This window comes from Suricata suricatta, chromosome 1 (genome assembly GCF_006229205.1).
Source record: "Suricata suricatta isolate VVHF042 chromosome 1, meerkat_22Aug2017_6uvM2_HiC, whole genome shotgun sequence".
Lineage (NCBI taxonomy): Eukaryota > Metazoa > Chordata > Mammalia > Carnivora > Herpestidae > Suricata > Suricata suricatta.
In genome coordinates this window covers 46,736,311-46,763,270 of record NC_043700.1, presented here as the reverse complement: position 1 = coordinate 46,763,270, position 26,960 = coordinate 46,736,311, and the positions used below count along the sequence as shown (strand labels likewise).

The 26,960-nt window shown below is 38.9% G+C and overlaps 1 protein-coding gene across 2 annotated transcripts; it reads left to right on the top strand.

Annotated features, from left to right (window-relative positions):
- Nucleotides 1–1,255: 1,255 nt before the first annotated feature.
- Nucleotides 1,256–25,492, top strand: PBK (PDZ binding kinase). 2 transcript variants are annotated; one of them, XM_029938385.1, is made up of 8 exons: nucleotides 1,256–1,373; nucleotides 7,572–7,649; nucleotides 8,938–9,031; nucleotides 12,648–12,790; nucleotides 13,320–13,489; nucleotides 15,326–15,455; nucleotides 23,530–23,709; nucleotides 24,534–25,492. In XM_029938385.1, exons 2-8 carry the CDS (start codon nucleotides 7,592–7,594, stop codon nucleotides 24,731–24,733), a joined length of 975 nt encoding a protein of 324 aa, XP_029794245.1. In that variant the 5' UTR covers nucleotides 1,256–1,373; nucleotides 7,572–7,591; the 3' UTR covers nucleotides 24,734–25,492. The 2 variants fall into 2 exon arrangements, with proteins under 2 accessions (XP_029794245.1, XP_029794244.1); XM_029938384.1 differs by having other exon boundaries at nucleotides 1,256–1,489.
- The last annotated feature ends 1,468 nt before the right edge of the window (nucleotides 25,493–26,960 follow it).

Here is a 26,960-nt window from a genome sequence, read left to right as displayed (position 1 = left end):
ACAAAAAAAGTTAGCACACAAACAGAAAGGTAAAATGAGACCATCTATGCTTAGCAGAGGGTGACCACATGGGAAGGCCCTGGAAGTGGAGAGGGGTGTGTGTGTGTGTGTGTGTGTGTGTGTGTGTGTGTGTGTGTGTGTTGGAAGAGAGTTTGAGCGCATTTGTTAAAGAGGAAGTCTAAGTTCAACATGGGTTCTAATTCTGACTCCACCATTTATTAGCTCTGTGACTTTAGGCAAATGACTTAACATCTCAGTGCCATAGTGTTTTCATTTGAAAAATGAGTTCATAATCATAATGACCTACAAAATAGTCTTTTTTGTATAATGTGTATGTGTGGGGGGGTGTGTGTTTTCTCTTAGGGCATTTCCTCATCCCTCCCCTCCTCCTCCTGCCACACAGAGTCTATGCTCCTTCTGCTCAGGCAGTCATTTTATGTTGTCATCTATGTGTCTCTTGTAGTAACTACTATAGTCCATCCTCTGCAGCGGGCATTCAATACACACCTGGCAAATGGTAGGTGCTCTGTGAATAAAATAAATAAACAAATGTTGAACCGAATGTGGTAATTATGACTTAGCAAAATTTCTAAATAACAACTCTTTTTTTGTAACCAAAAATAATTGTTGCTCTAGGCTAATGCATTTCTAGTTGTGTTTCTGTAATAAAAATTTATATAATAATCATTACACATTTTGAGAACAGTGTTTGTAATTGAGGAATAATTTTAGCCTTAAGTACATGTATAAATACTTTTTAATCAGAGTTGTCTCCATGAAAGGCTGACAATGGCTATAAAAACCAACTTCTCCTTTCTTTTTTTTTTTATGACTTTATTTTGAGAGAGAGACAGACAGAGACAGACAGACAATGAGCTGGGGAGGGGCAGCGAGAGAGGGAGCCGCAGAATCTGAAGCAGGCTCCAGGCTCTGAGCGGTCAGCAGAGAGTCGAATGCGGGGCTCGAACCCACGGACTGTGAGAGCTTGACCTGTGCCAAAGTCGGACGCTTAACCGACGGAGCCACCCAGGCGCCCAGCTTGTCCTTTGTTGAACGTCTTCCTTTTATTCGTTTTCAAGGCGTCCTGCTTGATAGCAAGATTCTCCCGCGGAGACTGGAAAGGACAGGAAAGAACAAAAACGGCGAGAACGGCTTGTTATGTCCTTCGCGCCACCCCGTAGTTTACAACCGCGTAAGGGCGGCGCGCGCGGTTTTGAAAGCGGGGAGTGTCCGGTCGCAACAACTGTTACCAAGTTCGTCTGTTGGCAGGTGGCGGGGCGCCGAGGCAGCCGCTGAGGGTCTTGTTAGCGGCCACGCGGGATCAGTTTTCGCGACAGCCTTGACCTGGACCTCTCCACCCCGGTGCGGCTGCGGTAAGGGGAGCTTTTTGCGGACCCCTGACCACGCGTGGGACCGGGCTGGAGCCAAAGGCCCCCGACCTGACACCTCTGCGTTTGCTTCGTGACAGTTCCGGGGCCTAGAGGGAAAGGTGAAGACCCTGGGAATGTGGCGTTAAACTGGGAATTACCTTTCGGGAAAATGTTTGTGGCCCAAACCCGAGCGTGCATCTGAATCACGGGTTGGGTGGGGATTTCAAGAAAGAAATCGCCCTTTGCTCAAGCGCAGCGAAGATCCGTAGGCGAAGGTGATGGTGAGCACTGATCTAGCAGGGTGCCGTTATTTTACAATTGGTTTTCTAGACAGTGAGGCTCAGGTCTCTGCTTGAGGCCAGACTCAGTGTTTAGAGACAGTTTAGTGTTAGGTACAGTTCAGACGTACCCGATACCAACACGGGGGCTCGGGTCTGGTGGAAAGGGCGGTTCATTATCCCGCAGCCGAGTGAGTCTCAATTCGAGCTCGTCAGGGCGGCTACAGATAGTTGGTGAAGGATTTCTGGTGGGAATGGAGAGGGTGGGGATTGAGAAAGAGGAGTGTGAAGCACACTTCTCTTCTTTGAACTGAACTCACCTAATATTGCTTCCATTTTTCAAGTGAGGTTACCGAGCAGGTGAAAGGATTTTGACAACCAGCCCTCTATACGCTGCTGGTTCGGGGCATAAACTGTGTGCCTCTACGTCCAAGAATCCGTACAGTGCACAGGACCTTAGAAATAATCTGATCAGAACTTTGTCTTTCTTTTTCAGTCTACCTTGACCCTCCATTTTCCTTTTGTGAATTACTGTTACCAATGATCTCATTTTGTTTTTTTCCTTTTTTCCCCCTGCCTGTCTATAGATTTCAGCTCTGCCTAGTAGTATCCATGTGTTTGTTTAGTCCTACAGTGGCTTGGGTTCCAAAAGTTATTGACATCTGATCCAGTAGATCTTTTGATTAGCTTGCCGAGCTCTGTTAATTTTTAAATACAGCTTCTTAAACATACTTGATTTTTTAAAGATATCCTAAATACTCCATAGGCTGACACTTTGCCCAGTCATACTACTCTCATTTTTTATTGTATCTTCATATAAGATCATCACAATTTTATCCTGTTATTTTCATAGGAATTTTGTGATTTAGATTACCGTGGTTATTTAGAAATTAATATACAGATCTATATATAGGGAGAGATTATATATAATAGCTGAGAGTTTGGGTTAGTGGCCAGAAGCCATCTGTCAGACTGAGGCCTAAACAGTGTGGAAAAAAGTGCCTCAGACAACAGTGGGATGGATAGGGTGTGGCCTATTTAGATGTAAGTAGCTTGGAGTGGAAAGTGGGACTGAGTCCTGGAGTGTTCTAGAACGTAATGTTAAAAGACTTGTTTAGGGGCCCTGGGTGGCCCACCCCTGGTTTCCACTCAGGTCAAGGCCATGATCTCACCCTTAGTGAGTTCCAGCCCCACACCCAGCTCTGAACCTGTGGTGAGGAGCCTGCGTGGGATTCTCTCCCTCTCACTGCCCCTCTCCCACTGGCGCTCTCTTTGTCTCCAAATAAATAAATAAATAAATAAATTTAGTTTAAAAAAAGAACTTGCTTAAATTTAGATGACTTGTTTGTTCTAGAATATGGTGTTCAAAGACTTGCTTAAATTGTTTAACACACTTCTGAATATGAAATCCTTGTGCTGAGGGGAAAAAGCAATGAGACTTCTACGGCAGTAAAATTTCTAGGACAACTTACTTTATGGGTTGTTGTTGTTTTTGGCATTCTAGTTTTCTGGCTCCTTCTCAGGTTACTCTTTTTCTTGTTTCTTATGTTGAGATTCCTCAGAAATCTGTGTTTTCTATCTATATGTATTCTTTAGATGATCTCATCCAGTGTCTCGGCTTTAATACCATATACATGCTGATGTGCCACAAACTTGTATCTTCAGCTTGGCTTTCAGACCTATATCCAGCTGCCTATTTCACATTTTTACTCGAATGTTTCATCGAGCATTCAAAATTGAGTTCCTGGTTTCAGTAATGGCACCTCTATTCCTCCAGTTGATCAGTCTGAAAACTTAGAGATGTCCTTGACGTTTCTCTCATTCCTAACAAAACCCCAAACATTGGGAAATCTTACAGGTTCCAGATTAATAATACATCCTGAACCCAACCATTTCACACTCTCTAACTGCTACATCCTGATCTAAGCCACCATATCTTTCCTGGATGATTGCAGTAGCCACCCTCTTGGTCTGATTGCGTCCCTCCTTGTGCTCCTTCAGTTAATAAACACAAGCATCAGTGATCCTGTTGAAACATAAGATGGAGTATATCACTCATCTACGTAAAGCCCTCCAATAGCTTCCGCTTGCTCAGCAAGAGCTGAAATCCTTACTGTGACCCACGCTGTATGAATAAAAGTTGAGGTCTTTATGGCTTGAGGGCTCTACTTGATTTGCCACCCTTCATCCCCAAGCTCTGTTTCTGCACTTTCTTCTCCCTTTTCCTAGTCCTGCCCTCTTAGCTTTTCCTTGGACATTTCTGCCTCAGGGCCTCTGTATTCACTCCTTTTGTCCTGCATGCTTCCCCTAAATGTTTGCAAGGGCTAGCTCCCTCACTTTCTTCAAATGAATCTCAGGGAGGCCTTTGACCACCCTGACTCGGATTTCAAGCCCTTTCCCAGTACTCTGCCTCCCTTCACTGGTGTCTATCTCCCCTGACTGCATATTGTTATCTCATGTATTTATTTTACTGCTTGTGCCCTTCTAGCTCTGTCAGTAAAGCATGAGACTCTTATTTTACTGTTTGTTTGGGTCTTGTTCACTGCTGGGTCTCCAGCGCCTAGAATCGTGCCTAGCACACATACATGCTCAGTAAGTGTTTGTTGACTGAGTGAATGAAAAGTAGCTTGCCTTAGGTAGACAGAAGTCTTAGAAGGTCACTGTGCGCTCCTTCCCAACAATGAGGATGGAAGAAGGGGAGTCAGAGAACCACAAGGGGAAATTATTTCCAAAGTAGAAGTAGCTGCTCCCCCCACTCTGTTAAAATAGTTTATCCTTCTGAAAAGTCTGAAACTTGTTCTGAAAAACGTGTTCCTCCCTTCTAGTTAAACGTTTCACTTGGTAAAATTCATGTATATTTGCATGGAAAGGGGATCTTTGGTGACCAAAATTTAGGTAAATCCAAAGACAGTGGTGATGGTAGCCACATTTTTAAAAAAAAAACAAAGTTCTCATTCATAGACAAAGCTGGGCCTTTGAGGTGATTTTTCTTGGTAGAGTTTTTAAAAATGCTATTAATTAGGGCTACAAAATTTATTTTTTTAATAAATTTAAAAAATTTTTAAATTTATTTTTGAGACAGAGAGAGACAGCATGAGCGTGGAGGGGCAGAGAGAGAGGGAGACCAGAATCAGAAGCAGGCTCCAGGCTCTGAACTGTCAGCACAGAGCCTGACGGCTCGAACTGCAAAAGTGAAATCATGACCTGAACTGAAGTTGGAGCCTTAACTGACTGAGCCACCCAGGCGCCCCAAGGGCTGCAAAATTTAAACATATGGTCTTTCTGCCTCCCGATTGGTGATTTATTTTTTAATTTTAATTCCAGTGTAGTTAGCATACAGTGTATACAGTTAGAATACACTTATATTCATTTCAGGTGTACAATACAGTGGTTCAGCACTTCAGTGTCTTGCTCAGTGCTCATCAAGAGAACTGTGCTCTTAAACCCTGTCACCTGTTTCACCCATCCCCCCCTCCCCCCGTAACCACAGCTTGTTCTCTATAGTTAAGAGTCTGTTTTTTTGGTTTGTTTTTGTTTCCCTTCCCCTCTTCGTTCATTTGTTTTGTTTTTTAAATTCCACATATGAGTGAAATCATATAGTATTTGTCTTTCTCTGACTCGCCTATTTCACTTAGCATTATACTCTCTAGATCCCTCCATGTTGCTGCACATGGCAAGCTTTCATTCTTTTTTATGGCTGAGTAATATTCCATTGCATGTATAAACCGCATCATTTTTATCCATTCATTGATCAATGGATACTTGGGTTGCTTCCATAATTTGGCTGTTGTAAATAAAACACTTTGAATTAGTGTTTTTGTATTCTTTGTATTCTTTGATCCAGTAGTGAGATTACTGGGTCATAGGGTAGGGTTTTTTTCCTCTAAAGGAAATTCTATTTGCAGTTTTTTAAGGAACCTCCATACTGTCTTCCACAGTGGCCACACCAGTTTGCATTCCCACCAACAGTGCACTAGGGTTCCTTTTTCCCCACATTCTTGCCAACACTTGGTATCTCTTACATTGTTGAATTTAGGCATTCTGACAGGTGTGAGGTGATATCTCATTGAGGTTTTGATTTGCATCACCCTGATGGGGTGATGATGAACATCTTTCTATGTGTCTGTTGGCCATCTGTGTCTTCTTTGGAAAAATGTCTGTTCATGTCTTCTGCCCATTTTTAGTTGAATTATTATTATTTGGTATTGTATAAGTTCTTTATATATTTTGGATGCAAACCCTTTTTCTACCTCCAGGTTTTTAATAGACAAAACAAGCAAGCTTATAGACGCATAGTGACAGTTTGCTTTACAATAGATCTGATATGACTGGTGCAGCCGCTCTGGAAAACAGTGTGGAGGTTCCTCAAAAAACTATCAGTAGAACTCTCCTATGACCCAGCAATAGCACTGCTAGGGATTTACCCAAGGGATGCAGAAGTGCTGATGCAGAGGGGCACATGTACCCCAGTGTTCATAGCAGCATTGTTGTCAACAATAGCCAAATCATGGAAAGAGGCTAAATGTCCATCACCTGATGAGTGGATCAAGAAGATGTGGTATATCTATACAATGGAGTACTACATGGCAATGAGAAAGAATGAAATCTGGCCATTTGTAGCAAAGTGGATGGACCTCGAGGGTGTCATGCTAAGCGAAATAAGTCAGGTGGAGAAGGACAGATACCATATGTTTGCACTCATAGGTCTAACAGGAGAACAGGAGAAACCTAATGGAGGACCAGGGGGAGGGGAAGAGGGAACAAGAGTTGGGGAGAGAGAGGGATGCAAAACTTGAGAGACTATTGAATACTGAAAACAAACTGAGGGTTGAAGGGGAAGGAGGAGGGGGAAAAGAGGTGGTGGTGATGGAGGAGGGCACTTGTGGGGAAGAGCACTGGGTGTTATATGGAAACTAATTTGACAAACTATTTAAAAAAAAAACACAATAGATCTGATATGAAACCTAACTTTTTTCTTAAAAAAAGTAACATTTAAAGTTTTTATTTAAAAGATTCTTTAAGAAATATGTTACAGAAGAAATAAAAATCTTGGATTAATTGCTTGTATTTGCAGCATGTACATGTTCTGTTCATAGACAACTTTTACAAAACTTATTGAGATATAATTCACATATAATAAAATTCAGTTTCTGAAAGGATACAATTTGATGATTTTAGGAATAATCAGAATTAAATATATTAAATCACTACCTAATTTTATCATCACAAAAGGAAACCCCATATCCACTAGCAGTCACTCTGTGTTCTCCATTTTCCCCAGTTCTGGCAACTTGTAATCTATTTTCTGTCTGTGGATTTGCTTATGTTGGACATTTTGTGCAGATGGAATCATGCATGTGGCATCTTGTGTCTGGCTTCTTTCCCTTACCATAATGTCCTTAAGGTTCATTCACTTTGTAGTACATATCGGGACTCTTTTTCCTGACTAAATAATATTCTGCTATTATACCCTATTTTATTTTATCATCTGATGAACATTTCTGTTTCCTTTTTTTGGCTCTTATAAATGAACACCACTTGCATAGACAAGTTTCTTTAAAGGTTATAAAAGACCTGTGAACAGTAACCCCTGAGAAGTACGAGAGGGAAACTTACCTTTACCTTTTTGTACTACATGATTTTTTTTTTAACCAAGTGTATATATTACCTATTTTTGCCAAGTGCATATATTGCTTTTTAACTCAAACAAACAATGACCTAGGGTAAGTAGTTGTATCTCTCTAGGTTTTAGTTTTCTCATTGTAAATAAAATTAGAGTAAATATTTGTCATGGTCTTTTTCAGTTTTCAAATTTTATGTTCATATGATAAAATGAGTCATAGTGATATAGGATTTTTTCTTCATGAATGAGAGTTGTATTCTGTAGAACTGCAGTGTAACTTTCAATTTATTTTCATCATAGGACCTGGAAAAATTATTACAATGGAAGAAATCAATAATTTTAAGACACCAAGCAAATTATCTGAAAAAAAGAAATCTGGTAAGATATAAAATCTTTCTTCCTTATTATTGCTATTAGAAATGTCTTAGCATTATTAGAATTTGAGCTTTTAGTTACTATTTATCATACACAAGCAATTCTAGCATAAGTCCTTTTATAGTGTTGATTTTAACAAATAAGACTTTTTTTGTAGGCCAGGGTTTGGCCGTCTGTTGGGTAATTTTCTTGACCTTCTAGTAGATTTGGAGGTTCTCCCTGATGAAGAATCAACTTGACCCATTAAGAAACTACTTGACCTTTCCCTTCTCATACATGCAGTGCTCTCGTGAGGGAAAGATAATTTTCAAGGCAATTCAGTGGCTAAAGGATAATCCTTTCAACACATAGTATCCTGAAATCATGCTAAAGTTATTTATTCTATTAGCTTTTTGAGAGACTGCTTAGGCTATTATATATATAGTAGGTACTGTCATAGATAAATAAAGACAGTGTTACTTTTCTTTTCTCTTTTTTTTTTTTTACCAGTCTGTATTATTTTATTTCCTTTTTCTGTCCTTATGTCACTGGCTCTGATATAATTTTGAAAAGAAGAGGTGTGAGTGGACACTTGCCTTATCCCCAGTAAAGTTAGATGTAGGTTTTTCATAGTTCTTCTTTATCAGGTTGAGGGATTTCCTTTTATTTCCTTCTATTATTCTTCATCAGGTTGAGGGTCATTATGAATGAATGTGGACTTTTGTCAAGAGCTTTTTCAGAATCTATTGGGATAGTTTGCTTTTTTAGTCTTTGAATGTGGTAAATTATGTTAACTTTCTTTTTATTGTTTTTAATGTTTATTTATTTTGAGAGAGAAAGACAGAGTATGTTCACAGGAGGGGCAGAGAGGGAGAGGGGGACACAGAATCTGAAACAGGTTCCAGGCTCTGAGATCCCAACGCAGGGCTTCAACTCATGAGCAGTGAGATCATGACCTGAGCCAAAGTCGGACACTCAATCCACTGAGCCACCCAGGTGCCCCTATTACGTTAATTTTCAAATGTTAAACCAACCTTTGATTCTTGGGATAAAGCCAGTTTTGTCATGATGTATTTTATGTATTGCTTGATTCAGTTTGCTAATTTTTTTCGATGTTCATAAGGGATATTGGACTGTAGGTGTCTGTTTTGGGATAGTCAAAGGATAACCATTTAAAATTAGGGTAGATAGTATAAATTGCTCTCCAAAAGACTGCCAATTAATACTCATATGTTGAAAATATTAGGGTGCTTTTGTAGAGGTCTTTTCAAACACTAACTTTAGATTTTTTTATTTCTCTTTCTGACCTCAGCTTTATGTTCAACTCCGTGTGTAAATATTCCTGCCTCTCCGTTTATGCAGAAGCTTGGCTTTGGTACTGGGGTAAATGTCTACCTTATGAAAAGGTGAGTATAACATTCCAGATTAACCTCTTCACATGGAATTTAGTTGCACTGTACTTGGAGACAAAGAAGAATATGAAAATTCAACTATTTTTATTTGAGGTATATTTCCGATTTTATATAACTTCTATATTCCAATCCTAGAACATTTCATAATTTGTCAGAGTTTTTCCTGATATACTTTTCTCTTGACTGCTTCCTGATGGATTACTAAGGGAGAAGTAATTTACAATTTTTTCCTTGGCTTTTGTGTGAAGGGACAGAGGAAAGGGGTTCCTTTATGGTAACAATGCAGGATTTTCAATAAAATAATCTCAGAGAGGATGCTAATATTGGGGGATGTGAGTGACTGCTAATCTCTGTTTGGAGAGTGGCCTTCTCAAGATGCCCTCATTTAAAGAAGTTAAGTTTTTTATTTCTTATATCATTGTTAAATGAGAAGGGTATATACAGGATTTTAAAGTAGGAAAATTGTTAAAAGAAAAATGAAATTATAAACAGAAAACATATTTTTAAAAAATTGTTTCTTTTGGGGCACCTGGGTGGCTCAGTCAGTTGAGTGTCTGACTATTGATTTCTGCTCAGGTCATGATCTCACAGTTTGTGAGATTGAGCCCCATGTTAGGCTCTGTGCTGACAGCGCAGAGCCTGCTTAGGATTCTGTCTCTCCCTCTGTCTCTGTTCTTTCTTACTCTCTCTCAATAAATAAATAAACTTTAAAAAAATTGTTTCTTTTACTCATTACTCTGTACCTAGTTTCATGTTTCTTAAGTGGCAAGCGACTTCAGTCAATATATATTCCTTAATGCATTCTTAGTATTAGCCTAACTCCCAGCATACCCTTAGCTTCATCTAGGTTTACGTTGTTCCCAAATAGAAATGCTTTCTTCAGTAAAAAGCTACTGAATTGAGAGGTGCCTGGGTGGCTCAGTCGGTAAAGCATCCGACTTCAGCTCAGGTCATGATCTTACAGTTCATGGGTTCGAGCCCCGCTTCAGGCTCTGTGATGACCGCTCAGAGCCTCGAACCTGCTTCAGATTCTGTGTCTCTGTCTCCCTCTCTCTCTGCTCCTCCCCTGCTCATGTTCTGTCTGTCTCTCAAAAAAATAAATGTTAAAAGAATTGTTTAAAAAACTAATGAATTGACAATAACACAGCAATTATAAGTGGCTATTCTTGAAGAATGTTTGCAGCTTAAACACACTATTTGTGTGTTTCTATGCTCTTTGTTTTGTGGACACTCTTAGTGTCTAAAAACTCTTGTCCAAACTGTTTTGAAAGAAAAAAATTCTCACAGGTTCATGGTTAGTCTCATTTTCCCCCCCTTTAAAAAAAATGTCCTTTAATGTAAACTGTGTTGCCAACAAAGTTATACTGTATGAGAGACTTAATTAGAAAGCTTCACATTGTTGATACTGAAAAGTAGCAGTCACGGCCTGATCATACCACTCCTAGTGTGGCCCGGTCAACCCGGGATTTTCTTTTACTGGTAACCTGGACATTTCCTTTACTTCTCCAGTGCACTGGATCCTCTGTTTTTCTGTGTCTTACATCTTACCATTTCTTGGTTGACGTTTCACTTTGATTGAGGGTATGTAGTAGCTCCTCATGAAAAGAGGCACCAGAAATCCATTTTTTTGAGAATCTTTATTTTTGAAAGTGTTTTCGTTTTACTCTCATACTTGAACGGCCCTTTTTGTTTTTCTGGGTCAGAATTCTCCTCTGGAAATAATTTTCCTCTAGAATTTCGGGGGTATTGCTCCACTGTTTATTAGGTTATAGTGTTGCTATTGAGATTTCTGAAGCTTTTTATGTGATCTGTTTTATGTTATCTGTCCCTCCCACTGTCCTGGCACCTTGTATGATCTCTTGTTTGTCACCAGTGTTCCTGAAATTTCACAATGACATACATGGGTGTGGACCTCTTAGAATCTGAAAATTCCTACTCTTAAATTTTAAGACATTATTTTTTAAATTACTTTGTTGATAGTTTTCACCACCTCTCCCCCCACCCCGCTCCCCCATTCTCTTCTCTATCAGGAATTCTTATTATCAACCTTTTGGGGGAGGGGCTGTTTTTCTGTTTTCTCTCTTTTTGCCCTGTTTTCTGGGATATTTTTCCAACCTCATCTTCTGATACATCTATTTTTTCATTTTTGTCTGTCTTGTATTTTTTGTTTTGTTTTTAAAATATTTTTAATGTTTGTTTATTTTTGAGAGAGAGAGAATATGAGCAGGGGAGGGGCAGAGAGAGAGGGAGACACAGAATCCAAAGCAGGTCCAGACGCGGGGCTCAAACCTACTGACCACGAGATCATGACCTGAGCCCAAGTCGGACGATTAGTTGACTGAGCCACCCAGGTGCCCTAAAAAATACATTTTTCATAATAAAATGATACAGAAGAGGTCATCCTCAAATACTGTTGTTATCTAAAACTAGAAGTTTAAAAACAGTTTGGATAAACATGTGTATAATACATTTGTGTGAATTAAGAAATCTAGCCATCCTTTGAGTGAGTGTTTTTTTTTATTAAAAAAAAAGAGAAAAGTCTTGCAATCATAGAGCTGTATTCATGAAGTAGTAAAAAGCTAAGTGGGTTCTTGGCTCAGTCTATTGTTTCATCTCCCTATTGTTAAACTTTTTATCTCTAACTTTTGAAGCTCTTTCGTTAGCTTTTGTGCCCCTCTGTCACATATACTTTGTCCTTAATTTGCTGTACCGTGAATAACTACCTACTTTATCAGGTAAACTTTCCCCTGACTTTGTTTTACCTGTTTATTTAGACCTACAAATGTTTACACCTTAAATAGTCTTTGTTTAAAAAAATTTTTTGAATGGTTTTTATTTAATTTTGAGAGAGACCGTGCGAGCAGTGGAGGGTCAGAGAGAGAGGGAGACACAGAAGCTGAAGACAGGCTCCAAGCTCTGAGCTGTCAGCACAGAGCCTGACGCGGGGATCGAATCCACGAACCTGAGATCATGACCTGAGCCGAAGTCCGACACTTAACCAATTTAACCACCCACGCACCCCCACCTTAAATATTCTTAATATGGCTATATCTTCCTAGAAAATAGACACTTTATGTTTTTTTCTCATGTGTATGCTTAGTATCTCCTTAAACATATATATGTCTTTGAGTATATCCTAAACAGTATGGGATGGACTGGCTAGTGTAGGGACACAATATTTGTTGGTTAAGAACAATCTGTGATTCTTTGTATGATCATAAATGAGCCAAATGATTTTTTACATCTCTTACTTAAACTTCTTGGACATTAATGTTTATTACTTGCCATTCTGTAACTTACCTGTGGTACATATAGTTAAATGTTTGATTAGTAGTTGGTAGTCTGACATGCTGGAATGGAAAAATTAGAAAATAGTATAATAATTTTGATGTTTAAAATTTAAATTTATAACATTCCATCTTTTCCCTTCTAATTGTCTCTTTTTAACCCATCCCTTTCAGCAATAGATAGCAGACTTCTCTTATAATTAACAGATATGTAGCAGAGACGTTGATAGTTGAAAATATTTTTTAAAATGACTATTTCCTAGTCATTTGAAGTGCATTATGGTTATTATTCTTTCTATACGATATTTGATTATTTTTTAAAGATCCCCAAGAGGCTTGTCTCATTCTCCTTGGGCTGTGAAAAAGATTAACCCCAGATGTAATGATCATTATCAAAGTATGTATCAAAAGCGGCTAATAGATGAAGCCAAGATTTTGAAAAACCTCCATCATCCAAACATTGTAGGTGAGTTTAAATTTATTTCATAGCAGTATGTGTGTTTATTCAGAAACAGTTTATATAACTTCTTAACCAGTTTTACTAATAAAAGTGAAGATGGTGGTGGGGTTTGGGAAGAATCAATTATTGTGACTCTTCTAAAATATAAATTATATAATATTTTTAATGTTTATATATATTTAAAATTTCATGGGAATAAATATAGTCATTACGAAGCTGGAACTGTAGAGAATTCAGGAATATAACGCGATCTTTAATTACAGAATTTCCTCATTTTCATTTTCTGTGTAAATAAGACTAGTAAAACCATTATATTTAGGAAGGCGTAGAGCATTTAAAAGTATTCTAGTTTGTGATACTGTTCACAAACACTGAAGTCATTTTGAATTACATCTACTGAATTAGCTTTGTAAATAGTGGTTTCGTTGTATTTCATCAGTGTTACTCCAGATACCTTTTTGATCACATCACTGTAAAAAATATATAAATACAGTTCTTCCCTATTCTAGTAAGAACATGTCCTGTTTTCTTGAAGGTTATCGTGCTTTCACCGAAGCCAGTGATGGTAGTCTGTGTCTTGCTATGGAGTATGGAGGGGAAAAGTCTCTAAATGACTTAATAGAAGAACGAAATAAAGACAGCCAAGATCCTTTCCCAGCAGCCATAATTTTAAAAGTTGCTTTGAACATGGCGAGAGGGCTAAAGGTAACTTTAATGACTTCTGTGGGACTTTATATACCTAATTACAAGGTGGGACTTTTTTTTCCCCCCAAAGAAGTAATTGCCCTAAGTTAAAGTCTTTATAAACTCTTCTGTTGCGTAGTGCGCTATTCCCTTATTTTGATCAGCAAAGTGTTGTTTGAAGCCTTCACATAGCCTGAAATAAGCCAGGTAGTTTTGTTTATAGAGATCCTGCAGTTGGGTTCAGTTAAAAGGATTAATCAATTTAACACAAATATAGTACTTATTCCTGAGGGTGTAGCCTAACCCTTCTTTCATGTAAATAAACCTCTTAAAGATTGTTTTGTGGGATGTTAAGTTTTGATAATCAGTTTACATCCATGGGTTAAATGAAGAAAGTTCTCTCAATGTTAGGCAAATACATTGTGCCTTTCGATAGATACTATGTAAAGAAGGAAAAAAGTTTTTTTTTTTTAAGTTTATTTTAAGAGAGAGGTGCAAGAGAGCAGGGGAGGAGCAGAGAGGGGAAAACAATCCGGAGCAGGCTCCGTGCTGGCAGTGAGGAGCCCAGCTCACAAACGGTGAGGTCATGATCTGAGCGAGATCAGGAGTCGGGTGCTTAACCGACTGAGTCACCCAGGCGCCCCAGGAAAATAATTATTTATCCTAAGTAACCAAACCGAAGTAATGCTGGCTCTAAAACACGGTTGAATGACTCAAAAGTGGATCATGTATGGATACTGATAGCAAAGTTGCATGTTAAGAGTTACTATAAAATTGATTTATGAAATGTCAAATTGTAGGATGGTATTTCTAAAAATATATTTTAATATGTATATAGAAAAAATGATTTTAAATGGAAAGGATAAACTAAATAATTTGAATTATTTAATAAATAATGACTAAATGTATATGGATAAGGGGATTGCTAAATTTCACTATAAATATATTTAAGTATATTCAATTTATGATCAGCAACATTTGAATTAAGCACAGTAAGGGGCACCTGGGTGGCTCAGTCAGTTGAGCATCTGACTCTTGATTTCAGATCATGAACTCACAGATTGTGAGATCAAGCCCCACGGCAGGGTCTGTGCTGACAGCGTGGAGCCTGCTTGGGAGTTTTTCTGTCCCCCCTCTCTGTCCCTCCCCAGCACTCTCTCTTTCAAAATAAATAAACGTAAAAAAATAATAAAATAAAATAAATTAAGTGCAGTAAGTGTTCCAAGATATATACCAAAAATTGTCTCTGCAGTATTTTCAAGTCCAGCTCACAGAGTAGATGCTCAAGAGCTGATGAATGAACAAATGACACTGTAGCAAGATTATTTTTGATTATGGGTAAGTATCATTTATCTAAAAATGACTAGCCTCAAGTAAAATTTGGTATATTTTTTAAAATATATTATTATTTTCCGAGAGAGAGAACATGAGCAGGGGAGGGGCGGAGAGAGAGGGAGAGAGAGAATCCTCAGCAGGCTCCCCTTGTTAGAGGCTGATGTGGAGCTTAATCTCAGGAACCGTGAGATCCTGACTGACTGAGCCACCCACGGGCCGCAGTTGTGATATACTTTTAAAGCTCAGTGTCTTCTTTGAATATGAGATGGGTTTAAAAATTAAACAGTTAGCTTACTATAAATGTACATTAATTTTCAAAGACTCCTTTAGGTCTGGTCAGTGTGGCAGACTATGGTAACAAAGGATGTTCCCTGGTCTGACTTCAGGTAGTGTGAAATGATGAACAGATACAATCGTCCAGCTCAGGAAGGGAGTTCAAGTTGTTATTCTTGTTTGAAGGTTACCATATATTTTTATCAGTTTATATACTTGCTCAGCTGTATTAAATTTCCACTGTTTTAGTATCTACACCAAGAAAAGAAACTGCTTCATGGAGATATAAAGTCCTCAAATGTTGTAATTAAAGGTGATTTTGAAACAATTAAAATCTGTGATGTGGGAGTCTCTCTACCACTGGATGAAAATATGACTGGTAAGTAGTATTCACATTTTTAAAACTTTATGTAATTTTTAGGTTTCTAATTTTTATATATTTAAATAGATAATGTTCACATACTTCAAAAATTAAAAACCATATATAAAGTATACAATAAATAATAACCCTTCTTTCCTATCTCCTTCCACTCAGCCTCCAGCCCCCTCCCTTGCCATACCAATATAAATTATTGTATTTTTATTAATACACTTTAAAGACAATCTAGGAACTATTTCTAACCTGGCTTGGGATTTTATGTGGTTAAAGGTCTGGGAATAGAAAACAGAGTTTTAATAAGGTTTTATAAAGGAGTTCATTTGGTTTTGCATAGTGACAAGATTGGAAGTTGGCAGAAGAAGAAACGAGGGTGGAAGTAGGAGAGAGGGGTGCTAATAAAGCTGGGTCTCCTGCTGCCTGCACTTTGGCCTGCCCGACTCCTTCTCTGGTGTAAATACTGACCCTTCTCTGTGAATTTCAGATCTTAGAAAGCACAAAGAGCCTGCTTCATAAAGAAGGTCCCTGCTTTAAACATGTTATTTAAAAAATAACATTTAAATTTGCTTCTTGATATGGATATATGGTAAAAGGAAGGTTAATGAATGCTGTTTAGAACTTTTGTACACTTCAATTTCTAGCTCAAGTAAAAGTCAGTGAGTTAAGTGGAAGAGAAAAGCCAAGATGAATAGAGTGACTTTTTAAGATGTCTGTAGTCATTCATGAAGATAGGACGGTTATGAGCCTTTAGGCTATATAATGGCTACAAAGTTGAAACTTATGAAAATAAAGGAGAAATTATGAAACAATACAGATAAGACAGTTTTAGCATCATTTTCTCAATCCTTAGTAGATCAAATAGACAAAACTAAGATATAGAATATCTGAGTAGATAATAAGGTGAATCTCTGTGCATCCAAATATTTTTGAAAATTGAATACACATTAAGTTACAAGAGAGAACCGGCGATTACATTGTCCTCAGTGCTGTAAATCTAGAATTAGTGACACAATTGGAAACAAAAACACCCACATTTTTTAGGAATTTAAAATATTTGTAAATAATTCTTAGCTGAAATCAAATTCCAGCTATATAATATTTAGAAAATCAAATCAAAACCTATTTGATAGGGTCAACACTACTTAAAGCAAAACATTTTCATTTAACCTTTATGAAATTAAGTTTGAGTTTTCTGTGCACATCAGGAAAAAAAAAAAACACCAGGCCTTAAAGACGGGAAGCAGAAGTGAGTGAATAAATCCATCAATTCTGCATTAACTCAATATGATCTATTTTATTTTAGAACATGTCAAAGTTCATGGTTTGTAAACATGTGAGGTTCATCCTGGATACATGTTCAAACATAGCCAGGAAAATTTTGTGAAAGAATGGTGAAGAGGAACTTTCCTGAGGCGATGTTAAGAAGTATTATAAAGTCACAGCAGTTAAAGCAGTGATATTCCTGCCAAAATAGGCAGAAAAATTTAAGAAAAGTCAAGTAGTCCCAAATATATCAAATTTATTATATGATAAATCTGACGTTTAGTATTATTGAGAAAGAAGTAGTTGAGTCAGTAAATGATGGTGTGTGGACGTTACAGAAAAAATAAAGCTGTTTTCTATTCTCACACTAATCCTAGTAGATTGAAGATGGTAAAAGAGAGTAGTAGAAAAAATTACATGTAAATAATTCATTAAACTTGGGCTTAAGAAGGACACCAAAGCTAGCAACCATTTTACGTTATGTGATGTTATTTTTTCAAGAGCAGGATTTAGTGATACATTACTTACATCTAACACCCACTGCATATCCTAACAAGTGCCCTTCTTAAATGCCCATCACCCATCTAGCCCATCCCCCCCCACACCCCACCAGCAACCCTTAGTTTGTTCTCTGTATTTAAGAATCTCTAATGGGTTTTTCTCCTTTCTATCTTTATCTTATGTGTCCTTCCCTTCCGGTATGTTCATCTGTTTTCTTTCTTAAATTCCACAGATGAGTGAAATCACATATTTGTCTTTCTCCGACTGACTTATTTCACATAGCATAATACACTCTAGTTCCATCCACACTGTTGCACATGGCAAAATTTCATTCTTATTGATCACCAAGTAATATTCTCTTGTATATATATATATATATGCCACATCTTCTTTATCCATTCATCAGTTGATGGACATTTGGGCTCTTTCCATAATTTGGCTATTGTTGACAGTGCTGCTATCAACATTGGGCAGCATGTGTCCCTTTGAATCAGCATTTTTGTATCCTTTGGATAAATGCCTCGTAGTGCAATTGCTGGGTCGTAGGATAGCTCTATTTTTTAAGAAATTATTTTTAAAATATTTTTAATGTTTTCTTTATTTTTGAGAGAGTGGGGGAGGGGCAGAGAGGGGAACCAGAGGATCTGAAATGGGCTCTGTGCTGACACCAGAGAGCCAAATGCAGGGTTCAAACTCATGAACTATGAAATCAGGACCTGAGTTGAAGTCAGAGGCTTAACAGACTGAGCCACCCAGGTGCCCCATCTATTTTTAATTTTTTGAGGAGCCTCCATGCTGTTTTCCAGAGTGACCACACCAGTTTGCATTCCCACCAGCAGTGCAAAAGTGTTTCCCTTTCTCCACATCCTTGCCACCATATGTTGTTTCCTGAGTTGTTAATTTTATTTTTTTCAATTTTTAAAAATTTTTAAATTTTCTTTATTTATTTTTAATGTTTGTTTATTTTTGAGAGACAGAGTGTGAGCAGGGGAAAGGACAGAGAGAGAAGGAGACATAGAATCCAAAGCAAGCTCCAGGCTCTGAGATGTCAGCACAGATCCCAATGTGGGACTTGAACTTATGAACCCTGAGATCTTGACCTGAGCCAAAGTCAGATGCTTAACCATTGGAGCCACCCAGGCACCCCCCTGAGTTGTTAATTTTACCCATTCTGACAGGTGTGAGGTGGTGTCTCATTGTGGTTTTGATTTGCAGTTCCCTTATGATGAGTGATGTTGAACATCTTTTATATGTCTGTTAGCCATCTGGATGTCTTCTTTGGAAAAGTGTCTATTCATGTCTTTTGCCCATTTCTTCTCTGGATTATTTATTTTTTGGGTGTTAGAAGCCATTTTGTAAAAAAGTCATAGCTACTGAAAAATTCTTTAAAAAATTTCTATATGCTACTATGAGCAGTAGGATAGCTTAACCCGTACTCTCGTATGCGAAGTAGAAGTTGCTGACGTGAGTCAGGTATCATTGAGGTTAGGATAAGTTTTGTTGTAGTAGCATAGACTCTCAAACCCTTCAGTGGCTTAAAGCAGCCACAGCTTATTCAGGCTACAGGCCCATTATGGCTGTGTTCCATTCTCACTTTTAGGCCCTAAGCAGCCCGAACATCCACTATATGGAACATTACTGTCATTGTACATAGGGAGGGTAGAAAATGCTCCAGAGCTGTGCAGTACAGTAGCTACTAGCTACATATGGCTATTTAAATTAAAAAGTATTTGAAAAATTTAAAAATTAATTTCCTCAGCCATCCTAGCCACTTTTCAAGTGCTCAGTAGCTGCCTGTGGCTAGTGCCTACCATATCGGACCACGCCAATGTGGAACATTTTTTATTGCCACAGAAAGTTCTGTTCGAAAGTGCTGCTCCAGAGAGTCTTGCACTAACAATTAAATGCTCCCGATTAGAAATGACACAAGCCACTTCTTTCACAACTCACTGACCAGAACAAGTCAAATGGCTCCGTCCAACCTTGACAGGCCGGAAAGTGCAGACAGTGTGTCCAGACAGGAGAGAGTATGGCTCCCTGGTGAACAGCACTGGTAACTACTGCAATGGGAGAGGCTTTTCAGAGGACAATCTGGAAATCCGCATTTAAAAAACAAGCAAACAACCTTTCAAAGTGCCCTTTGATCCTATCATTCATTCCCAAGAACATATTCCAAAAAATAATTGGACATTTTTTATAATGATAACCTGATATACCAATTTCTACAAAACCAAGAGACTTAGGCTTGTAGAAGACATAGAGTTATGACAGAAGAATCAAAACCCATGCAATGTTGAAACAACAGCAGTAATGAAAACAATAACAACCCTGATAAAAATACTAATGTGAAATCTTCACGGGCACCCGGCATCAGCCCATCCTGTAAAGCCATAAACCCTGGGTTTGTGCTTCCTTGAAGGTGTATATTAGATGGCGTTTATTTTCAATAGATACTTTTAATTAAAATTAAAAATTTGATCTGGCTTTCTCAATAAAAAATGCATTTATAAGCCGGGGGGAGATGTCTCCGCAGCTCCTTCCCTGGCGCTCCCTGCTTCATCAGTTTGTGGTTACAGTCAGCACAGCGGTCCTTAACCCTACCAAACCAGCCGTGCATTAAGAGAAGGCATTTCTCATCTTTTCTCTATCCTCTTGGGCTAAGGCTTTCTCATTATGAGGAAATTTACCCCTAAGCACTTAAAAATAACAGGTACTGGGGGGAAAATTAATCTTTTTTTTTTACTTAGTTGTGTATACGCTAACTTGTGTTATAAAAATATACATTGCAGCAGAACAGGCTATACAAAACTTTAGGCAAATGTCCACCAGTAATGGATGGTTTAATTTACTGTGCCACCACACAATAGAATGTCATTAAAATGATACAGGTTTACATTTGTAGGAATGGTATATCCAAATATATTGAGTGAGATGAACAGATCATAAAATAGCACTTAAATATGTATACAATAAGAAAAGTTCGGAAAAAAATACACCTAAATTTTTAAAGTTTTTTTTTTAACATTTATTCATTAAAAAATTTTTTTTAATGTTTTACTTGTTTTTGAGAGAGAGTGAGCAAGCAGGTGAGGGTCAGAGAGACAGGGAGACACAGACTCCGAAGCAGGCTCTCAGAGCCTCATGCTCACCAACTGTGAGTTGACTGGAGCTGAAGTCAGACACTTAACCAACTCAGCCAACCAGGTGCCGCAAACATTTATTCATTTTTGAGAGACAGAGCATGAGAGGGACAGGGGCAGAGAGAGAGGGAGACACAGAATCTGAAGCAGGCTCCAGGCTCTGAGCTGTCAGCACAGAGCCCGACACGGGGCTCAAACCCATGGACTGTGAGATCATGACCTGAGCCGAAGTCGGACATTCTACCGACTGAGCCACCCAAGTGGCCCTTTAAAAGTTATTTTTAAGTTTTGTGTTTTAATAGGTGGTATATTCACATTTCACAACTATAATATGAGGTGTTCTATGACAAGCACAAATTTTAACAGTGGTTATCTCCAGATTTATTTATTTAGCAGATATTTTTAAAACTTAATTTCTCTTTTTTCTACTTTGTTATAGAGAACAACAGATTTCTATGTACTAACTTTATATCCTGAAACTTTACTGTATTCATGTAATACTTGTAACAGTTTTATGGTGGACTCTTTAGGGTTTTCTACATATGTCATGTCATCTGCAGCTTACTTCTTCCTAAGTTGGATGCCTTTTATTTTTTTTTCTTGTCTGATTCCAATGGCTTGGACTTCCAGTACTATGTTGAATAAAAGTCACACAAGTGGACCTTCTTATATTGTTCCTGATCTTAGAGGAAAACTTCTCAGTTTTTCATCATTGAGATTGATATTAGCTGTGGGTTTTCATATATAGCCTTTAATATTTTGAGGTATATTTCCTCTAAGCCCACTTTGTTTTATGAGTTTTCATCATGAACAGATACCAAATTTTGTCAAATGCCTTTTCTGCATCTTTTGAGATGATCATATGATTTTTTTTAAGTTTTTATTTTGAGAGAGAGAGAACACACATGCAAGTGGGGGAGGGGCAGAGAGAAAAGGAGAGACAAAATCCCAAACAGGCTTTGTGCTGTCAGCTCAGAGCTCAATGCAAGGCTTGATCTGATCTCATGGACTGTGAGATCACGACCTAAGCCAAAATGGAGAGTCAGTCAGATGCTTTTAACCAACTGAGCCACCCAGGCCCCTCAAGGTGATCATATGATTTTTATCCTTTGTTTTGTTGATATGGTTTATCACATTGATTGATTATCAATCTTAAACCATCTGAGCATCCCCGGAATAAAATCCACTTGATTATGGTGAAGGATTCTTTTAATTATACCATTATATTACAGTGTGCCATTATTTTATTGAAGATTTTTACATATATGTTCATCAGGGATATTGGCTGGTAGTTTTATTGTTGGGTTTTTTTCTTGTAATGTCTTTATCTAGTTTTGATATCAGGGTAATGATGACCTTGTAGAATACATTTGTAATATTTTTAAATGTTTATTTATTTTTGAGAGAGAGAGAGACAGAGACAGAGCATGAGTGAGGGAGGAGCAGAAAGAGAAGAAACAGAACTTGAAGCATACTCCTGGCTCTAAGCTGTCAGCACAGATCCTGACATGGGACTTGAACTCACGAACTGCAGGATCATGACTTGAGCCAAAGTCAGATGCTCAACCAATTGAGCTACCCAGGCACCCCATAGAATATATTTGGAAATTCTCCTTCCTCTTCTGTTTTTTTCAGTTCTTACCCTTTTAGGGTTCATAATCTAGGACAGCAAGCTGCTCTTGAATAATAAATACCAAAGTGTAATGACTGTTATGATAGAAGGGATTATGTAAACGTGACAGTGCCACTTAATGCAGCCTAGATGTTGAGAAAGGTGTCCCTAGATAATGTTTCAGTTAATTGAATGAGGAGAAGCTCCAGTTTAATTTTTTTTCAGTTTAATGTAATGTGCATGAGAACTAAATGTCTGCTTAACCTTTTTGAATGTAGCAAAGGGCAGTAAAATACCAGTTGTTTCTGTATTGACAAAAAGGAATGAGTGAACCATCAGTTTATGATCACATCGGACTTTTGTCAAAATAGTCAGTCCATCTTCACAGAGAAGCAGTTTTGACCAGTAACATGTGGGGGAACCACTTCCACTATGCTTAAATTCCAATCTCACGCTTGGACAAATATCAGCAGACACACAGGAAATGCCCTTGGCTGACTTCTCCTATTGGAGCTGATATAATAGATCCCGAGCTCTAGAAAGCTATTTGGCGTGGCGCATCCCTGTAGGAATTTGACCTACGTAGAATGAGGTATGACGGACTCCTTCCTTATCACCAGAGTCACTGCCCTAGTCGACCATGTCTAGACTCTTACCTAGTGGGGTGATCCGGTAGCTGTGTCTTAGTAGTAGGTGGGATGGGGGAAACCTTCAGGGAGCTTATCCTGGGCATGACTGCCTTCCCCGTGTACTGTCCTCAAGCTGGTGAAAAGGCTTCATAGAGGCATCTTTTGTTCTTGCCACCTGATGCTGCCCAGTTTGGCTTCTTCGTTCTCATTCTGTCTTCAGAGTGTACTTGTTAGATGTACCCCCCCACCCTCTCACCCCACCCCCCACCAGAACATCGAGTGAACGAATGAGTGCTTGTCTGCTGGCTCTTGGGTTTCCTGACTGCTGGCTTTTCTTTTTTTCCTTCTCCCTCCTCCCATTTGTTCTCTCTTTATTAGAGAGAGGGGGAAAGGAAGGCGGGAGGGAAGGAGGAAGGAAATGGAAGTAAGTGTAGGCCCGTGTCATTCCTGGGCAGAAGCTTCAAGAGCCAGTGTGTGGTTTGACCCTTGTCCTTTCCCCTGCCGTAGCCAGTGCAGAGGCGGAGAAACAGGACTTCTCTCTGCCTAACGACAGCACCGTTTGAAAATGGGGAAACTGGAGCAGAGAGATGCGCTGATCTGCTCACAGTCACTCAGCCCACAGATGCCTTTGAAGCCAGGCAAGGCAGTCTGGCTCCAGGGTCTGTGCTCTTGACATCCAGTCTCTCTGTTTTCCTGCCACCTTCTGAGAGAATTGCTGTTTCTCCACACCGTTGCCAACTGACTAGCTTTTTAAGGAAAAAGTAATTCTTAAGAATGAGACTGAGTGCATTTTCATGTTTATTATCTACATTTCTTAACCTTTAAACTACCTGTTAAATCATTTGCCCATTTTTCTTTGGGTTGCTTGCCTTTCTTAGTGATTTCTAACGCTTGTCCTTGTGACCGACTGACTTGTGTTGTGCTCGTTTCAGTGACTGACCCCGAGGCCTGTTACATTGGCACCGAGCCTTGGAAACCCAAGGAAGCTTTGGAAGAGAATGGTATTATTACTGACAAGGCAGACATATTTGCCTTTGGCCTGACTTTGTGGGAAATGATGACTTTATCTATTCCACACATTAATCTTCCAGATGATGATGATGATGATGACGGTATAACTACATATTTTTTTAACATAAATCCCAATCTCTTCAGTTTGAACTAAAGATTAGCTTATCATATTATACTTTATCTTTCTATTACATTGAAATTTAAAAGAGGATATTGTTTGATTTAGTGGCATGAGATGTGGATTATATTACTACTGACTAATTTGGTGCTATCTTAGTTTACTCTCATATAAATGAGATGTAGGTTAATTGATAATAGGGAGATAAATTGAGAAAATCCTGCCAAGCAGAAAGTTTCCCTAGAAACTCCTCTTATCTTCTGGTGGGGTCCCCTCCCTAAAGGAAAGAAAAACAAATAAAAAACCTCGCATCCTGGCTATATGTACATGACAATATCCCATACGGCCTTGTAACCTGAGACCACTTAATCAGACCGCATGTTTGTGTGTTACCATACGCGGGAGACAAAGAAATAGAAAATGTATAAAAAACTACGCCACGTGGCATTCGGGGCTCAGTTCTTTGGGAACGAACCCAACTGAGCCGTGCTGGCATGAATAGAGTTGCTTCCTGGAAAGAGTGGCCTTGGTGCCATGACTGTGTGAGAATCCTGCTCAGTCCAAGGAAGAGATTGGAACCATCACAGTGAGAGGGCGGGAGTAGGAGGGTGGGGATTGGAACCTACAAACCGTGACAATAGCTAATCCTCACCACGGCAGGGTCATAGAAGAGAAGGTCTGTGCCTAATGAAAAGCATACCGATGATGAGTTCTTGGTTCAGGAGGGTGAGTTTGAGGAGTTGCTAAGCTTTTCCACGACGTAACAGTTATTTTGTTTGTTTCAATCTCCAACTCCTTCACGAGCAGATAAAACTTTTGATGAAAGTGACTTTGATGACGAAGCATACTATGCAGCATTAGGGACGAGGCCGCCCGTTAATATGGAAGAGCTGGATGAAACATACCAGAAAGTGATTGAACTCTTCTCCGTGTGCACTAACGAGGACCCTAAGGAGCGTCCTTCCGCTGCACACATTGTGGCAGCGTTGGAGATGGATGTCCAGTGATCACTCATGTTCATGCCGGCTGGGCTTTACTGTGGCTCGTGTGTAGAACTGCTCTGTTTACTATAATACGTTAGATAGTTCCTAGGATAATCCGTAATTATTAGACTTTTGGGAAGTGGTTTCTTTTAGGACTGTAGCACCTCGTTAACATTTGAACAGTTACTTATAATATTCTTAACATGTTTATGATGATAAGCATTTAAGATTGTAGTAGGTTTTCTATGAAGTTTAAGTAACTAGCTACTCAAGTATTTCAATTTGTACATACAGATTTAAAACACTACCAGTAATAAAACTCTGTAAACTGTATGTCTAACATTAATTTGGATTGAGTGACCATTACTTTTATTAATGTTTCTTACATATTCTTTGTTTTTAATGGATCTTTGAAGTAACACTTTGCACAGTAAAACATAAGTCTACGTTTGCTTATCTTTTAAACCATTAAACTTTTTGCTGACCTTTTTTGGTGTTCTCATTATTAAATATGGTCACTGGAAGCCAAGAGAAATCTCTCAAAAGACTAGCTCCATGGGTATTTCCAGATGTTTTTGGCTTTTGCTTTAAGGCTTGTTTTATGCTCCTGCATCGCCCCAGATCTTTGGCTCTTGCTTTAATTTATTAAATGTATTTTTCTGAACTGAGATCCCTTTTTAATTTTTCATGTAGTAACCTATACCTTAAGCATATCTCTGATGTAAAAATTAATAAAACTCTTGATAGGATGATCTAGAATAAAGGAGACTCTAGTTACCACAAGGTTTCTCACTGTATACACTTCATCAATTTGAGTGTCGTCATCGGACATACTGAGTGAATGGGGTAGGTTTGTTTCTCTCTTGTGGCCTCATTCGGTTAATCTTTGAAATGAAGGCGATTTGGATCAGCACTTTCCAGCTGTGTGCCGCAGCCCCTGGGGACTTGTAGTTCATGTCTTGTGCCTGTGACAAGGTGCTACACCGACTCAACTGTAGGAAGAGTTTTCAAAATTATTGTTGGGGCAGGGGGGGAGGTTGGGGTGCCTGGGTGGCTTAGTCAGTTAAGTGTTTGACTCTTGGTTTCAACTCAGGTCATGATCTCACGGCTTCGTGGGTTTGAGCCCTGCATCGGGCTCTGTGCTGGCAGTGTGGAGCCTGCTTGGGTCTCTCTCTCTCTCTCTCTCTCTCTCTCTCTCTCCCTCTCTCTCCCCCCCGCATCTTCCACCCTTCCTCCCTCGCTGCCCCTCTCCAACTTGCACTGTCTCTGTCTCTCGCAAAATAAATAAATAAATAAATAAATAAATAATGCCATCAGGGCGACTGGGTTGCTCAGTTGGTTAAAGCATCCATCCACCTTTGGGTTTTGGCTCAGGTCATGATCTCATGGTTCAGGAGATCGAGCCCCAAGTTAGACAGGCGTGGAGCGTGTTTGGGATTCTCTCTTCCTCTCTCTCTGCCCCTCCCCAACTCACGCATGCTCTCTCAAAGAAAAACAAAAAAGCAAACTGAAAGCTGTCTTTTAGATAAATCTTAGGTACAGTTTTGCATCCTGACATTTAGTTACCTTCATTTTGACTTCTATATGATTTCATTCTTATTTGGTCTGCTAAGCTTACAAGGGAGTGAGTGTCTCTCTTGGTCCATTCTCATGAATTACAGCTTTCTAATACATTATCCAGTACTTTTTATCCTTGAGAAATTTGTGTCCAGTTCCTACAGTTAGAGTCTAAACGGGTACAATTTAGGTTCCAATGGGAACGCCCAAGGACTGAGTCAGCACATTCACAGCACTTGTCAATGGCAGACGTTGCAAAATGATCCCACGTGCTTTCCTGCGTGTTTGAGGAGGGCCTTGAAGTCCTCGACACTAAGCTGCAATTTACTACCACTGTAAGAACATTTTTTATTCTTGTGCTGGAACTTGCTCCTTAAGTCTCAGATGCTGCCTTCTTTTCGGCCATTTGCCTCATTCTCAGAAAAGTAATGTGACTGGTTTGAGGATGCAGTGGGATGAATCTTTTTGCTGTATTAATTACAACTATAATTAATTACAGTTAGCCAATAGTCTTCTCCCAAGTAGCTTTCTCACTTCCCAGAAAATCTCCCTTTGCTATCAGTGTAAGGCCTCCGAAGAGCCTATCTGCATTTCTAGAAAATGGAGAGGGGGCGCCTGGGTGACTGGGTCAGTTAAGTGTCCGACTTCAGCTCAGGCCATGATATCACAGCCATGATCTCATGGTTCGTGGGTT